This window comes from Sarcophilus harrisii, chromosome 2 (assembly GCF_902635505.1).
Source record: "Sarcophilus harrisii chromosome 2, mSarHar1.11, whole genome shotgun sequence".
NCBI classification, from domain to species: domain Eukaryota; kingdom Metazoa; phylum Chordata; class Mammalia; order Dasyuromorphia; family Dasyuridae; genus Sarcophilus; species Sarcophilus harrisii.
In genome coordinates this window covers 211681432-211699941 of record NC_045427.1, presented here as the reverse complement: position 1 = coordinate 211699941, position 18510 = coordinate 211681432, and the positions used below count along the sequence as shown (strand labels likewise).

Here is an 18510-nt window from a genome sequence, read left to right as displayed (position 1 = left end):
CATAGTAATTATGTGAAACATTTCTGTATTTTGTATAAGATACTGTGAACAATAGGAAAAAAATGAAAGTGAATAATACGCTTCAGTTTGTATTCAGTCAATATTAGTTCTTTCTCTGGAATGGATAGTATATTTCATCAGTCCTTTGGGATTCTTTACATCGTTGTATTGCTGAGAAAAGTAAAATCACTTACAACTCTTCATCAAACAATATTGCTGTTACATTTTTCTTATTGTTATAGCCAACATTTCTTCTTACTATTACAGCTTTTTATTGACAAAACATATGCATGGCTAATTTTTCACCTTTGGAAACTCTTCTGTTCCAACTTTTCCGTTCCTTCCTTCCACCTCTTCTCCTAGATGGCAGGCAGTTCCATACATGTTAAACATGTTAAAGTATATGTTAAATACAACATATGTGTACATATTTATACAGTTCTCTTGTTACACAAGAAAAATTGGATTTAGAAAGGTAAAAATAACCTGGGAAGAAAAACAAAAATGCAAGTAAACAACAATAGAAAGAGTGCAAATGCTGTTGTAGTCCACACTCATTTCCCAGTGTTCTTTCGCTGGGTGTAGCTGGTTCTGTTCATCACTGATCAATTGGAACTGAATTGGATCCTCTCATTGCTGAAGATAGCCACTTCCATCAGAATTGATCCTCATATGGTATTGTTGTTGAAGTGTATAAGGATCTCTTGGGTCTGCTTATTTCACTTAAGCATCACTAGTAAGTCTCTCCAAGCCTCTCTGTATTCATCCTGCTGGTCATTTCTTATAGAACAATAATATTCCATAACATTCATATACCATAATTTACTCAGCCATTCTCCAATTGATGGGCATCCATTCAATTTTCAGTTTCTAGCCACTACAAAGAGGGCTGCCACAAACATTTTTGCACATACAGGTCCCTTTCCCTTCTTTAGTATCTCTTTGGGGTATAAGCCTAGTAATAATACTGCTGGATCAAAGGGTATGCACAGTTTGACAACTTTTTGAGTATAGTTCCAAATTGCTCTCCAGAATGGTTGAACTGTTCACAACTTCACCAACAGTGCATCAGTGTCCCAGTTTTCCCACATCCCTTCCAACATTCATCATTATCTTTTCCTGTCATCTTAGCCAATCTAATAGGTGTGTAGAGGTATCTCAGAGTTGTCTTAATTTGCATTTCTCTGATCAATAATGATTTGGAACACCTTTTCATATGACTAGAAATAGTTTCAATTTCATCATCTGAAAACTGTCTGTTCATATCCTTTGAGCACTTATCAATTGGAGAATGGCTTGATTTCCAATAAATTAGTCCTCCATATATTTTGGAAATGAGGCCTCTTAGAACCTTTAACTGTAGAAAATGTTTTCCCAGTTTATTGCTTCCCTTCTAATCTTGTCTGCATTATTGTTTGTACAAAAGCTTTTTAACTTGATATAATTACAATTTTTTATTTTGTGATCAATAATGATCTCTAGTTCTTCTTTATTTATAAATTCCTTCTTCCTCCACAAGTCTGAGAGGTAAACTATCCTATGTTCTTCTAATTTATTTATAATCTCATTCTTTATGCCTAAATCATGAACCCATTTTGGTCTTATCTTGGTGTACGGTATTAAGTGTGGGTCCATGCCTAATTTCTGCCATACTAATTTTCAATTTTCCCAGCAGTTTTTGTCAAATAGTGAATTCTTATCCCAAAAGTTGGGGTCTTTGGGTTTTTCAAAAACTAGACTGATACAGTTATTGACTATTTTGTCCTGTGAACCTAATCTATTCCACTGATCAATTAGTCTATTTCTTAGCCAATACCAAATGGTTTTGGTGACTGCTGAATAGTTAGCATTTCTAGCCCAATATTAAAGATTAGAGGTGATAATTGGGCACCCTTGCTTCACTCTGAATGTATTAGGAAGGCATCTTAGCTTATTCCCACCACAGATAATACTTTCTAATGGTTTTATATAACAAGAGGAATTTGGTATTACTCTTCTATTTTTCTAAATAGTTCATATAATATTGGGATTAATTGTGTTCTTTAAATGTTTGGTAGAATTTACTCGTGAATCCATCTGGTCCTGGGAATTTTTTTCTTAGAAAGTTCATTGGTGGCTTGTTCAGTTTCTTTGTCTAAGATTGATCATTTCATTTCTTCTATTAATTTTTTTTAAATCTTTGTAGATATTTTTCCACTTCAATTAGATTTTCAAGTCTATTGACATATAATGGGCAAAGTAGCTCCTAACATTGTCTTAATTTCCTCTTCATTGATGGTGAATTCATTCCTTTCATTATTGATATTAGTAATTTAGTTTTCTTCTTTGCTTTTTTAAAATCAATTTTGATTTTGATTGATTTCCTTCTGTAACTCATTCAAATTATTCAAAAATTTAGATGCATCTGTCTTTGGTAATTCGCGCTGAAGCATAATAGACTTTGTTCCAGCCCCTTACACCTTTATGTGTAGATCTCTCTGCTTCATATGTTTTTTCTAAACAATATGTTTTAGAATTCTGGTTTTTAGTCCATTCTGCTGTCATTTCTATTTTTATGTGTGTTTGTCCCATTCACATTCATAGTTAAGCTGTGTGTTTCGCTACATACTATTTCTCCTCTTATTTATCTTCCTCTTACCCACCAACCCTTTCCTCCTCACATGTGTTTTACTTCTGATTATCACCTTCCCCAACATGCTCTCCCTTTTATCAGTTCCTTTCCCCCTTTCTATTATCCTGTTCCTTTTTACTTCCTTAGCATGTAAAATAGAATTCTGAAGGTGTATGTTAATTTCTACTTTAAACCAATGTTGATGAGAATAAGGCTATTCCTGCCATCTTTTTCTCTATTATAATAGCACTTTTATGCTTCTTTTTAATGGAATAATCTAGCCCTCCTTTCAATGCACTTTTCTTTCTCTTTATTGTGTTGTTGTTAAGTGTTACAAATTTCTTGCCATATAGAAATATGAAGTTTAACCTTATTGGTTTTCTTATGTTTTTTTCTTTATTGTTTCTTTTCCAACTTTTAATGTTTCTCTTCAGTCTTAAATCTGGAGATCAAGTTTTTTAAAATTCAGTTCTGGTCTTTTAATTAGAAATGCTTAAAATCTTCTGTTTTGTTAAATATCCATTTTTCTCCCTGAAAGATTATATTCGTTTTTGCTGGATAGATGATTCTTAGTTCTAATCCTAATTAATTCCTTTATCTTCTGGTATATCAGCCCTCTAGTTCTTTAATATGGAAGCTTCCAAAATCCTGCTTAATTCTGACTGTAGTTCTACAATATTTGCCTTTTTTGGTTGTTGTTGTTGTACACAATACTTTCTCCTTGATTTTTGAGCTCTGAAATTTGACTGCGATGTTCCTGGGAATTTTCATTTTGGGATCTCAGGCAGTGATCAGTAGATTCTTTCACTTTAGTTCTAATATATCTGGGCAATTTTTTTTTTTTTATAATTCCTTGAAAGATGTTGTCTAGGCTTTTTTTGTTTTTAAATCATGGCTTTCAGATAGTTCAGTAATTCTTATATTATCTCTCCTGGATCTATTTTCTAGGTCATTTGTTTTTCCAATGAGAAATTTCACTTAAAAAAAGAAACTTTTTTTGATTTTCATCATCTTTTGATGTCTCATAGAGTATTAATTTCCACTTAGTCACTTCTGATTTTAAAGGAATTATTTTCTTCAATGATCTTTTGAATTTCCTTTTTCATTTGACCTATTTTTTTTAAAGGTGTTATTTTACTCAATAAATTTTTGTATATCTTTTCCTGTGCTATTAACTTTTTTTTTTTGGGGGGGGGGATTCTCTTGCATTATTCATTTCTTTTCCCACTTTTTCTCTTATTTTCCTAATTTGCTTTTAAAAATCATTTTTTAACCTCTTTTAGGAATTCTTTTTGGGACTGAGACCAAATTTTATTTTTTGAGGCTTCATATGTAGACATTTTGACATCACTTTGTCCTCTTCTAAGTTTATGCCTTGATCCTTCCTATATAAAATAGTAAGCTTCTATAGTCAATATCTTTTTTTTCCCTCATTTTTTCTGCCTTTTTTGTGACTTGGGGTTTTTAATATGAGAAGTGGACTCTTGTCTTACATAGTCCCAGGCTTTTTGTACTGGGTCTCAGGTCTTACTGTGTTGACTTTGACTGGGCTCCAGGGCAGGCTTTCCTTATGGCTAGTATTGGTATGTGGAGCCTCTCTGTTGATCTCCACTGTGTGTGCTGGCCTGCTTTAGGAGTGAGGCTTTGCTCCTGGGTTGCTTTAGTAATAGTCTTTCTGGTAGTTGGCCCCAGGAGAGTTCTAGTTGCTGGTCAACCTTAGGGTGGGACTTAGCTGGCTTGGTACAGGCCTTTATGTGTAGCAGATCCTAGAGGAGTAATTTTGCTACTGATCTGCCTGAAGGGTGGGACCTTACTGCTGGGTTGGTATGGAAACAGTCTATCTGCTGATAGTCCTGCAGGAGCAGGGTCTCCCTGTTGGCCCATGAGGGAGGAAGGGCTTCCCTACTGGTCAGCAGTGGGGTGTTAAGCCTTGCTGGTGGCTTATTCTGGGGATGGGAGTGCTGGGATGGGAATTTGTTGGGCTGCAGACTGCTCACGTTGCAAATCAGCAGGGGGCTGCTGATTTGCTGGAGAACATGGGTCTGTGGTGACTTTCCCCAAGCTTGGAACCTAGCTGCAGACCCCCTATTCTGAGGCTAGCTGTGGCAGTGCTGCTTTTAGAACTTGTTTGCTTCCCATGCCAGTGAGAGACAGATTCTTTCTGCTGTACCGGTAAATTGATTCTCTGCTCCTAGTACAATTCTGAGGCAGTTTTGTAGTTGTTTGGAGGGGAATTTGGTAGGGCTTCAGAAGGCTTCTCATTGTACCATCTTGTCATTGGAAGTTACATTGCATTTTTTACAAATGTGAAATAGTGAAAAATCAAAATTGAATCTAATATTGGACTCAGCAGCTAGAGCTTATGTTCTTTTTTTTTTTTAATAACTTTTTATTGACAGAACCCATGCCAGGGTAATTTTTTACATTATCCCTTGCACTCACTTCTGTTCCAATTTTTCCCCTCCCTCCCTCCACCCCCTCCCCCAGATGGCAAGCAGTCCTATACATGTTAAATAGGTTACAGTAGATCTTGGATACAATATATGTATGCAGAACCGACCAGTTCTCTTGTTGCTCAGGGAGAATTGGATTTAGAAGGTATAAATAACCCGGGAAGAAAAACAAAAATACAAGCAGTTTACATTCATTTCCTAGTGTTCTTTCTTTGGGTGTAGTTGCTTCTGTCCATCCTTGATCAATTGAAACTAAATTAGATCTTCTCTTTGTCGAAGAAATCCACTTCCATCAGAATACATCCTCATACAGTATCGTTGTTGAGGTATATAATGATCTCCTGGTTCTGTAGACTTTATGTTCTTAAAGAGTAGTTTTGTTGCTGACTATTGAAAAGCCCTACATAGCCTCTACTCAGATAAATGGATTCCATCATATGTTCTGAACATCAAGAGTCCAGCTGATCATAATGGGGAATTCTTATCTCTTTTGGTTAAGTTGTCTTTCAGGGAGTATGGTCATACTTTATTTCATCATGATAGAGTTCTTCAAAATAAAATCCTATATTGTTTTTTTCTTATATCTACGGATGAATGAGTTAACATGTTTGTGATATTTAATTGCAGATGTGGATGCTACATGCAGTGACTTTGCTTTTGGAACAGCTCTGCATATTGCAGCATTTAACTTGTGCACGGGGGCTGTGAAGTGTTTACTGGAACATGGAGCAAATCCTGCATTTAGGGTAAGGGTCTAGATTTTTAAGGAAGAACTACTCCTATGCCCCCCTAAACTTATTATCCCCAACCAAATGGATAAATGGAAAAAAATTAAATTATCAACTATAATTGTGTTTAAAAATTTTGGCTAATAATTAAGTGGTAATCCAAACTTTGTGTTTGGATATAGGATAGCTCACTGAAAGTAATGACAGATTGTAATTTAGGTTCGGCTTTCCCAAGGTCTAAGCCAGATTTCTGCCATCCCAGAGTGTGGACTAATTGCCTATCTTTTATAATTGATAATAAAATCCAGTTCTCAGAAATTCAAGGAATGACTGCTAACATTAAAATGTAATTAATATACCATCCTCAGCAAAAGATCAGTGCTGCATATAATATTGTTGTTGCTAAAGCTACTTTGGGTTTCTTTTTAGCCTTTCCTCCTTTCTTTGTCTTGTATCCCATTTTAAATAGAGTTTCTGTTGCTTAATGCCTATAGCCAAAGAATGAGTTTTTATTTACTAAATATGATTAATTAAAAGTGTATATCTGCAAGAGAATGGGAAGATATTTCTTTTATTTTTGGTATAGTTGTGGATAAAGTTTATATGTTAGGATTCTGAAATTGTATGTTTAAAGCCCAAAGGGATCTAGAAGCCATCTAGTCCAACTCTTTCACTTTAGAGATGAGGAAATTGAGGCCTTAAGAAGGAAAATGTTTTATCTAGGCTATATGAGTAATGTCAGAGCCATGATTGGAAGCTGGTCATGCTGCCTCATAGATAGATGTGTTATTGAAAAGTTTCATGTTAAGTACAAATTTATGTATTAAATCTCAGTTCCACTTAATTTACTTACCTTATAAAGAATGAGAATTAGCTTAGTGGACATATTGCTGAATTGGGATCAGGAAGCTCTGGTTTCAAATTCCATCTTTTGATACTACCATTAAGTGAAATATCTGTGATCCTCATCAAGTTACTTAACTGCAGTCTATTTCCAGTACCTTCCTCAGATTTATCTCCTAAATCATAAATTTTCAGTTTGTTCTTAGGAATTTGAAAAGTTGAGGTGACATTCTATAGCTTAATATTCAATAATAAAAATTGACATATATTTGTGTGTGTGTGTGTGTGTGTGTGTGCGCACGCGTGTGTATGTTGGGGAATTTATTCCAAGATGGTTTAAGAAAAATTGCATTTAAAAGTTTAGTACATTTTAAAATATATTTTGAGAAAAGAAGATAATTTTCTCCCTTTCATAATGTTCTCACTTGCAAAAATAACAGTGAAGTAAGATTGAAATCATAATCTGGAACAGAAAATGTAATATATAATAATAAAGAAGAATAATTGAATCTTTGTGAAGGGTCTGACTGGTTTTTTCAGACCTTTATCTGAATCATAAATTCTCTCCTTGCTGCTTACACTTCTAGGGAAGAAGAGCTTATTACAGGTGGTACAAGGGAGCCCCTTTTGGCTTTTGACATTTCTAATTGTTAGGATGTTCTTTCTTATACTAAGCTGAAGTCTTCTTTCCTGTGCCTTTCCCTGCTTGAAGTTCTGCATATATCAGGGCTCAGGCAAAATAAGTTTAATGCTTTCAGGGATGTAGTATCATACAATGTAAAGAGCACTGAACTTTAAGGCCTGGTCAAATCCTGAATCTATTCCTCACCTCTGTGATCTTAGAAAAAATCACTTCACCTCCCTGGGCCTCAGTTTCTTCATTTGTACAATGAAAGTGTTGGACTAGATGATTTCTTAGATCCCTCCCAGGTCTAAATCCGTGCTCCTTTGATCAGTGTGATAACCATTCAAATATGTGGTGACAGTAATCAGTACTCTTGCTATCATCTTTCTTCTGTAGGCTAGCCAGTCTTAATTATTCCTTATTCAGGGGTCCTCAAACTATGGCCGTGGGCCAGATGCAGCAGCTGAGGACATTTATCCCCCTCACCCAGAGCTATGAAGTTTCTTTATTTAAAGGCCCACAGAACAAAGTTTTTGTTTTTACTATACTCTGGCCCTCCAACAGTCTGAGGGACAGACCCCCTATTTAAAAAATTTGAGGATCCCTGCCTTATATGGTTCTTTATATGACCTAGTCCAACTGGCAGACAGATAAGAGTGGAAGGCTTATCTATTTCAATGATAAACTAAATTCTTTTTTCCCCAGAGTGTATGCAGGTTTCCAAAAAGTGCTAGTAGCTATCCCCTTGTGGTATTTAGCTCATGGAATTTCAATTTATTGTTACTATGGACATTTTCTTCTTTATAAGCATTCTCAGATTAATTATTTATGTGACTGAAATTTTCACTTCTGTCAACTTTTGTACCCTATGCCTGTCAACTTTTGTGCCCTATGCTTTGCTTTTGATGCCTCCTTTTTTTCGATTTATGTTTCCCTTCCTCCCCACATTCTTTTGTGTTGCATTTTATTTTTATAAGTCAGCATTTATTTTTTATTTTTTTCTCCTTAGATTATACCATTTTAATTACTTTATTATAGTAAATCAGATAACTGTTTTGGTCAGTGGTCATTTAAATGTTTCCTTTTTCTTAATACCAAAAAACCCCCAACACACCAAAACTACAACAACCCCCCCCCCCCCCCAAACAAACAAAACACTAAAAAACACAACATTAGAATCTAGGACATATGGACATTTAGTTTGTTCATTGTCACTATAACTGTCCTACCCTTACTACTCTTCTTAGAGGAGCATGTTCTGGGCTAAGCTATTTTCATCCTGTTCCTGAAATGCAAGGATGCATTCTGAGTTCTTCCAAAGTTACTTATGTGCAATAGAATAAAATTGCAAGGTTTGGTAATGACTATTTAAAAATAAACATTTTCTTCTATTTCTGTTTTTATTACACATTACTGGGGCAGAAGGGACTATTTCTCATTTATATTTTTATCCCTTTGAATAGCTAATATAATTCTTTGCATAAAGTAGATATATCTTTTTTGTCAATTTTAAGCTGTGACATTTGTCTTTCAATATTTGTAGAATGACAAAGGACAAATCCCTGCGGATGTTGTTCCAGATCCAGTCGATATGCCATTAGAGATGGCAGATGCAGCAGCCAGTGCTAAACAAATCAAACAAATGCTATTGGATGCTGTCCCTTTGTTATGTGATGCCTCAAAGACCATGCTCCCAAATTATGATCCTACAAGTGGCAAAAGTATGCTTACATCATTAGGCCTGAAGTTGGGAGACCGTGTGATCATTGCAGGACAGAAGGTAAAGTGATAGAAATCACCAAAGTAATCTTTAAGATTAGCATGCCTATTTATTTAAGAAAAAAAGTAAAAAAAAAATATGAACTTTGATTGGGAATAGCAATGTACCAAAGGCATTTTAAAACCACAAACTGTGTTTAAAGAGGTAATGAAAACAAATGGAAGAAGATTGAGTTAAGGTTGAGGCGAATAGAGGGGGATTTAAGAGAGTTTTCTTTTACCCATTTGAAGAAAGGATTTTTTTCCCTACTAATCCAATAAGAATTTTTAAGTATAAAGTTTTTGTGGGGGAATTCTAGGAACCTCACAAATGAGGAAATGGGGAATGTTAGAAATAAAGGATGATGTACAGAGGATATCTTTTCCCTGACATAAACTTTGACATTCGATTTCCCTTGAAAACTTTTTCAGTGGTCATTCCATTTTCTAATTTTCTTAGCAAAGGGAGTTTATTCTCTCCTCTTGATATTGGGCAGTCTTCATTTAGAATAGGGCATTAGAAAAATCTCATTTAAAACTTGTCATTGGAGTAGGATAGAGAGAGGCTACTTACAAAGGTTACTATTTTGTGTTTGTGTTAGGAAAGGGTTAGCAAATTATAAAGATTATAAACTTAATGATTTAAATTCGATTAAACAACTTTAGTTCAGAACTCAGGTATTCTTATGCTTCAGAATGGAATTTTATTTTTTAAAAACAAAGTAGTTGGCTATAGGCATTTTTCTGCCTTCACTATAATTATAAAAATAATCTATATTTATATCCATAGGTTGGAATATTAAGATTTTGTGGCACAACTGAATTTGCCAGTGGACAGTGGGCTGGCATTGAGTTGAGTGAACCAGAAGGAAAGAATAATGGAAGTGTTGGGAAAGTTCAGTACTTTAAATGTCCTCCCAAATACGGTAAGATATTAATCTTAATTGTAAAGAATTTACAATAACTAAAAATAATTTAGAAGCCTCACACTAGATTGGTAGCATATTACGATTACAGTTAGTCTTATATTATCTGTATTAATGATTTTGTGTGTTATCCATGCTAAACATTCTCTAATCTGACAGACACAGAATTCTTTATAGATCAAGGTTGTGTTTTCCTTTTACCTAAGAAAATAGTTCTTGTTCCATTCATAGACTATGTTTTTGGAATTGACTATAAATTTAACAGCCTAATAGTATATATTTTGTGTGTGTGTGTGTGTGTGTGTGTGTGTATAATGTGCATCATTTGCTAGGAAAAATAATCTTACATATTACTTATTCCTAGAACATCTGGGACTGCAATGAATAGAAAATCCATATTCTCAAGAGAAATACAGACTTTATTCATCCTCTTATTTGACTTTGGTTCTACTCCATTTCTTTGCTATTTCATTTTCTTTTCCTCTTATTTTTTTAAAATTTATTTTATTCTGAACTTAAGAAATGAAACAAAATTTTCAGTTAAGTGAGATAGAAAAATGGATTGACCTTAAATTATAAGTCTATTTTGCACAACTTGCTGTTCCTTTTAAAATGTGCAACAAAGTTAACACTTTATTTTTTCTCCTTTCCCCTGTTTCTATTCTACCAGACTTCAAAATGGTTACCATTAGACACAAATCTGTATCTATATATTTTTTTCTCTTAATTCAGACAGAATTATATAGAGATTATATCTCTAAAGTTAATTTGGGTATTTATAATGATGTAAAATATTGGTCTGACCAAATTCTTCCATATTGCTTTCTAGCTTTCTCAACAATTTTTACCAAGTAATGAATTCTTAACCCCAAAACTTAAGTCTTACATTTGTCAAACACCAAGTTACTCTGTTGATTCTATTTTTACAGTGTTCCACTGATCAACTTTTCTGTTTCTTAACCAATAATCGAATAGTTTTGATAATCACTACCTTATAATATAGTTTAGTTCTGATACTCCTAAACTTTCTTCCTTTACATTTTTTCCCCCCATTAGTTTGTGATATTCTTGATCTTTTATTTTTTCAAAATGAATTTTATTATTGTTTATTTCTAGCTCAGTATAATTTTTTGGTAACTTAATTGAGGCAGCATTGAATACATGGATTAATTTTGGTAAAAATTTTCATTTTTCTTCTGTTGACCATGCCTGTTCATGAATAATTGCTATTTCTTATTTATTTAAATCTGGTTTTATTTGCACATAAAGTTTTTTTATGGTTTTATTCATATAGATCCTAGACTTGTTTTGGTAGGTGTATTCCCAGGTATTCTATGCTGTCTGGAGTTATTTTAAACAATCTAATTTTATAATTAAATAGTTTTAAATTAATTATTAATTAGTTATTAATAAAATTATTAAATTTTATCTGATGATCTTTGCAGAATCCTGTTGGTGATACATAGGAATACTGATGATTTATGGGGATTTACATTATATTCTGCTACTTTGCTTGAAAGTATTATTTCAGTTAACTTTTTAGTTGAATCTTTAGGATTTTCCAAGTATATCATCATATCATCTGCAAAAACAGAGAGTTGTATTATCTCATTCTGTATTCTTATTCCTGCTATTTCTTTTTCTTTCTTATTGACACTGCTAGGACTTCCAATATAATATTGAATAATATTGGTGATAGGCTTTTAGATATGATTTTGGGTATATACTTCAAATCAGTTAAAGGAAAAGTCCATTTATGCCTATCCTTCCAAGTGTTGGTTTTTTTAAATAGAAATGTGTTATATTTTATCAAATGCTTTTATGCATCTGTTGATATTCATCCCTGTATTCCTGGTATGATTCATAATTTATAATCTTTGTAATATATTGTTATAATCTTTTAGCTAGTATTTTATTTAGGGTTTTTATATTCATATTAATTAATGAAACTAGTCTATAACTTTTTCTGGTTTTTACTTTTTGTAGTTTAAGTATTAGTATCATATTTGTTTTTATAAAAGGAGTTTGGTCTCTTAGAAAAAAAAATTCCATTGCCAGATGGATTTACAAGTGAATTCTATCAAACATTTAAAGAACAATTAATTTCAATATTATATAAACTATTAGGAGAATCGGGGAAGGAGTCCTAAAATTCCTTTTATAATACTGATATGGTACTGATGCTTAAAGGCCAAAACAGAGAAAGAAAATTTTAGGGGCGGCTAGATGGCACAGTAGATAGAGTACCAGCCCTGAAATCAGGAAGACCTGAATTCAAATCTGGCCTCACACACTTAACACTTCCTAGCTGTGTGACCCTGGGCAAGTGACTTAACTCCAATTACCTCAGGGAAAAAATTAGACTAATTCCCTTACTGAATATTGATGCAGAAATCTTAAATAAAGTATTAGCAAAGAGATTATAGAAACTTATCACTAGGATAATACACTATGATATCTAGGGGTATTTATACCAGGAATCCTAGGCTGGTTCAGTATAAGGAAAACTATCAGTATAATTGGCCATATTGATAACCAAACAAATCATATGATTTTTTTAATAGATGCAGAAAAAGCATTTGACAAAACATAACATAATGGGACAAAACCCATTCCTATTAAAAGTGCTAATAAACATAGGAATAAATGGCGTTTTACTTAAAATGATAAGGAGCAACCTAGAGAGAGAACTGTGGGAACTGAGTGTGAATCACAACATAGTATTTTCATTCTTTTTGTTATTGTTTGCTTGCATTTTGTTTTCTTTTTCATTTATTTCCTTTTTGATCTGATTTTTCTTGTGCAGCATGATTTTTGTGGAAATATATAGAAGAATTGCACGTCCTTAACATATTGGATTACTTGCCGTCTAGGGGAGGAGGTGGGAGGAAGGGAGAGAAAAAACTTAGAACACAAGATTTTGTGAAAGTGAATGTTGAAAATTATCCATGTTTAAATTTTGAAAATAAAAAGCTTTAGTTAAAAAAATGATAAGCATCTATATAAAATCATCACCAAATACTATATGTAATAAGGATAAGCTAGAAACATTCTCAGTAAGATCTGGGATGAAACAAGGGTGCCCATTATCACCATTATTATTTAATATTATACTAGAAATGTTAGCTTTAGTAATAAGAGAGAAAAAAGAAATCGAAGGAATTAAGAGCAGATAATGAGTAAACAAAACTGTCTTTTTGCAGATGATGTGATATATTTAGAGAGTCCTAGAGAAATAAAAAACTATTAGAAACAATAACTTTAGCAAAGTTGTAGGATTTAAAATAAACTCACATAAATTTTTTAAATCTGCTTTTGGTCTCTTACTCCTGTTAAAATTCTGCTCCAGATAATTAGATATGGGACTTTGTTAGGATATTCAGCCTATATAAATTACAACAATTATATTAATATTTAATTCCAAATTTAATTTGCTATTTATCCCATTAATAGATTTCCATTGAGCAATCTTAAAACTTTCTGTACTTAGATTCTTTAAGTTTATTATACTTTATTACTGTATTAAATTATTTTGAATCTTTGTTGGTGAGCATAGTAGAAGCAACCAGTTGGGTATTTTGCCAAGCTCTAAGACACAAAAAAAGCTTCTGTTGCAATGAAGGGGGGAGATAACACAAAAAAAGAGTCAGAGATGGAGGTTGAGATATGAGTGAGGAAATGGCTGAGAAATGGCTTGGAAAGGACATCCATCTAAAATTGAGAAAACTGGTTTATTTGTACAAATGGTACTTATTTGCTTGAATCTTAGCTATATGTGGTATTTACAAGGTTGCAAATGTAACAAATTCTTCTTAGAAGGAAATCCAAAAATCCTAATTGTCAAGTTAAATTTATGTGAAAACTACAATGTTACATTGATCCCTTTATTCTGTAAAGCTTTCTTTTGGCTTTTAACAGCTTCATTAACTTAGACTTTATATATTACTTTCTTGATTTCTTATGTTTTTGCTCCCATTAGATATAAAAAAGTCCTTGAGGAGATGCTGTCTTACATTTCTTATGTAATAACCCTCATGGCACCTTACATCATAGCATATGACTTTTTAAAGTTAAAAAATTTTTTTCCTAAATCAGTTTCATCCTGATTAATAGTCTTCTGGTATATGAATCATTCCCATTCTCACTTGTCATTTCGGTTGCCATTGGTAGAAAACGAATACAGGTTGTTTGTGAACTCTATTGCGAGACAAGAGAAGAGTGCTACTACTTCCATCAGAGCTGATGACAGCTAAATGGAAACCTGCTTATATTATTATAGGTCAGCCTCTATGTCAGGTTGTCTCTGACCTTGTGATTATACCATGGTTTAATTCCATTCATAAAACTAGTGTTAGTTTATTATATATGAGTTACTATGTTAGGTTTCATATAGAATACATAATAACATACCATGTTGTATCCTATAGTTGAGTCTAAAAAATACCATAATTGATTATAGCTACAAAGAAGGTTGAATAGTGAGATGATATTAAGTGAGAAGGTTAGGTGTATACTAAAAGCTCAGCCAGGAATTCTCCAAATTTTGGAATTTGGAGAATTAGAAATCACAGTGTTAGTGATCAAGAGAACTCAGAGGTGATTATATTTTAATGTTAAAAAGAGGCTATTTGTTGTATTTTCTATTTCATAATCTCTTCTCTTCTCCTCTTCTCTCCCTCTCCTCCTCCCACTTCTCCTCCCCTTCTCACTCCCTCACCTTCTCCCCCTCTCTCACCTTTTCCCCCTCTCCCTCCCACTCCCCTTCCTTCTTCCCCTCCTTCTCCTCCTCCTCCTCCTCCTCCTCCTTCCCTTCCCCTTCTTTTCCCCCCTTTCTTTTTTCCTCTCCCTCTCTTTTCTATTTTTTTTTCTTTTTTCCCTACTTCCCTCTTTCTGTGTGTGTTTGTGTGTGTATGTGTGTGTGTATATACATGAACACGTCTATTTAAAGCCTAAAGATTCTCCTACTGGAACAGAGGGCTAAACTTTGTGGAAGATATTTGTATTTTATATATTGTTATTAAATTAACTATTTCTCCAAATGAATTTATTGAAAATTCTGGCTTCTGTTAATCTTTTCCTTTACCAAACTTATATTTTGCACCATACTACTAATTGCTAGACTGTATATTTGTGTTATATGATTAGATTTTCTTCCCAGTTTTTTAAGCCCCTTGAGGACAGGAACTACTTCTTAAGTTTTCTTGTCATCATTCACAATCTCAGTACTAAGTTAAGTGCTAACTAAATGTTCCTTGATAATAATACCAAATAATTGAACTCGGCCTTTTTATTTGAAATTCTGAATTTGGTATTTAGTAATAATCAGAAACTTGCATTTTCCTTTAGGCATTTTTGCACCTCTTTCAAAGATAAGCAAAGCTACAGATCGAAAGAAAACTATAGGACGAACACCTTCTGCACGCACTACAGTATCCGTCAGATCCCAGAAAATTGATGTTACTCATGTAACTTCAAAAGTAAACACTGGTAAGTAATACTGGAAATTTCATTACCTCCTTAAACATTAACACTTCTTTTGTATAAAAAGATTTTCCATATAACTTGTGGTTTGGAATTTGGGGTATGTAGTTTGCTCTGAAGCCTGAGGTTGGTAAGAATTTAACATTGGATATGTTTAGCATTCCCTATTGCTTCAAGATTTCTGTTTCTAATAATAGTAACAAATCCCTTCCTGTATTTTTACCCTAATTTTTTTTCCTACTGCTTCTGAGAAGAGGTTGCCAGGATTCACCAGACTGCCAAAGGGGTTTATGATCTCTATTTATGAGGTTATGAACCTTTGCTTTAGAATCTTCTTTTCTACTTATCTTGAAAATTACTGCCAGAATAATCTTTTCATAGCACAACTTTCACCTTTCTATTCTTTCTCTAATTAGGTCCCAAGTCCTCTATAGTCTTCTTTTTTCATAACTTTATTCAGCTTCATCTCCCCCACCTTCCCCACATATATACATCGGTTCAGTTTTATTCTTCCTATTGCTTCTCATAATGCAATATTCATGTTATTTTTACCATTGGAGCTTTGCATATTCTGTTTCCCCTTAGTATTCAATCACTCAATTAATAAACTTTTATTAAGCACCTACTGTGTGCTAGAAACCGTATTAAGCACTTTAGAACTTGACCCCCTCTTCACAAACTTAACTATTAGTTAGTAATTGATTCAAGTCCCATCTCCTTTGGGAAGCCATCATGGCTGACTTTTAGTTTTTGTTAATGCCTTCCTTCTTTGTATTTATTATCTGAACTACATAAATTATATTTATACCCTATATTTTTACTGACTATGGTTTGGCTGACTGCTGTGGGGATAAGGGTGGGAGCTCTTCACACAATGCTTTGTTCTCTGGGGAAGGCACAGAAGAGAATAGGTAGAAGGGCAATGCAAGTGTTGTGTTTTTGAGCTGCCTGAAACGATGGGGCTTTCCCAGGTCCCTTCAGAATTGGAAAGGGGAAATGTTTGGAAATTAGTTACTAAACTCTCAATAAGGATTTCTGAACAAGTTGAGGCCTGTTACAGAGAATAAAGGATAGCTTATGGATGATGTGAATGGACAACTGGGGGGGAGAGGACCTCTTGTTTGAGCAGTGATCTACTACCAACTTGGGCCTGAGAGAGACTGTGAGAGGCTATTTGCTATCCATTGTGTGCCGGTCATGGGGCAGCTATGGACAGTAGCATGTCTCATGGCTTACTTGGAGGATCGTTTTTGATGGCTGGCTAGAACAAAGCATAAATGGGATACAATTATGGCAGTTTACTCACACATGAAAAAGTAGGCGATAACTCATAGTGCTTGGAAGGCCTGTAATCAACATTTTGTGAAGGTTGAACCTAGGAAGTCTCAGGGTTATCAGGTTTGAATGTCTTTGCAGGTTGGATGGATAATTTAGTGATGCTGAGTTCCTCGGTGGGATTCCTGCCCTCCTTTGTGCAGGAGGGAAAGAAGGCCTTCCACCTTATGCTAAGGAGAGACAGGCTACTACAGAAGACACTTATCAGGGATCCTAGATTCGTAGGATTATAGCTAGAAAAGGATCTTAGAACACATTTCCTCCAACCTCTTGATTTAAAGATAGACAAATGAGGTGAAATGAAAAGATCACACAAATAATGTAGCAGAAATCTGAAGGTGGGGAGGAAAATAAGCATTTATACAACACCTACTATATGTGAGGTACTTTACTGAGCACTTTTACAAATGTCTTTGATTTTGTTAATACATCTTGTAGGTATGTGCTGTTATCTTTATTTTATAATAGAAGAAATTAAGAGGGGCAGCTAGGCGGTGCAATGGATAGAGCACCAGCCCTGAACTCAGGAGGCCCTGAGTTCTTAACACTTCCTAGCTGTGTGACCCTGGGCAAGTCACTTAACTCCAATTGCCTCAGTAAGGAAAAAAAAATAGAAATTGAGATAAACAAAGATTAAGTGACTCACCTCAAGTCACACAGTTAGTAACTGTCTGAAGCCAGATCTCCTGCTTCAGGGTTGGTGCTCTAATTATCGGGTTGCATCAGAGTAGTAATGGCTATAGAATTCATGAATTAGGGTAACCTTACTCAAGTTGCTCAGTAGACAGTGTCTGAAGATGTGTGATTAGTGCATCTTTGCTTGGATAGAGACTGCAATCTGGCTTGTTGGAATGTTGGAGGTACTGTCCATACCAGTGCAGTCACAGAGCCATTGAAGCATTGGTCTTATTGTCTCTTGGCTTTAATATCTGGAAGTGTATTTATCCAATGAGACTGATCTTCTCAAGGGTTGAAAGGGACTTCTTTGTAGGTGTTAAAGTCATAACAAACTCAGTGTTAGAAACAGAAGTACATGCTGGCTGTCGGGTGGCTGATAGAAAGGAATGTTTATTTTTGCTACTCTGGGCAGCAGTTAAAAACTAGAGAAGATTTTTTTTTTTCCATTCTTTCTAAGCTACTCAGTGGTCAATACTTGACCTTGGGTCAAATTAGTATTATTCCTCTCTTGGAAATCCTCTACATTCTTCCTATTTTTACATTGATATAGGAAGTTCATCACATTAGAAATTTGTGAAGAAGAATAAATGATTAAAAAGCATAATCAATTCTCAGTGAACTATTACATTGGAGTGATGGTGGAGGATATCCAAAACAATAGTTAGCCTTGGAGTTGTTCTTAGTGATTTCTAAATTCATTTTATGGTATCTAATTTTTTATCCAGAAGATTTGCCTTTCTAATTAGAGTTCACTTAGGCTAATACTAAATGAATTGTTATTCATTGAGTACATATTAACTGGCAGTGAAGGGAGAGGTTCAGGAACTTGTGAGGGAAAAGCTACTTTGGGATTAAAAAGTCAGTCATTTATTGGGTATTTATCATTTCAGACACTTTGCTAAGCACTGGGGGAACAAAGAAAAGCAAAATTATGGTCCTTATTATCAAAGAGCTTTAATGGAACATTAAAAAAAAAGTACATACAAGAAATATGTAGTTTGTGTAGATTATGTGGTAGATTATGAAGGGCTTTGAAGACCAAACAGAGGATTCTATATTTGACCCTGGAGAT

The 18510-nt window shown here is 34.1% G+C and overlaps 1 protein-coding gene across 15 annotated transcripts in view; it reads left to right on the top strand.

The window, feature by feature from the left end:
• CLIP4 (CAP-Gly domain containing linker protein family member 4) overlaps positions 1-18510 on the top strand; it is a 126104-nt gene that overhangs the window by 55318 nt on the left and 52276 nt on the right. For all 15 annotated transcript variants that reach the window (XR_004231872.1, XM_031951321.1, XM_031951318.1 and 12 more), the window contains 4 exons: positions 5692-5810; positions 8804-9040; positions 9809-9944; positions 15291-15431. Coding sequence is in view for 14 of the 15 variants with exons in the window: in XM_031951321.1 (XP_031807181.1) it covers positions 5692-5810; positions 8804-9040; positions 9809-9944; positions 15291-15431 (633 nt within the window). In the remaining variant the exon portion in view is untranslated. The remainder of the gene's footprint in view (positions 1-5691; positions 5811-8803; positions 9041-9808; positions 9945-15290; positions 15432-18510) is intronic.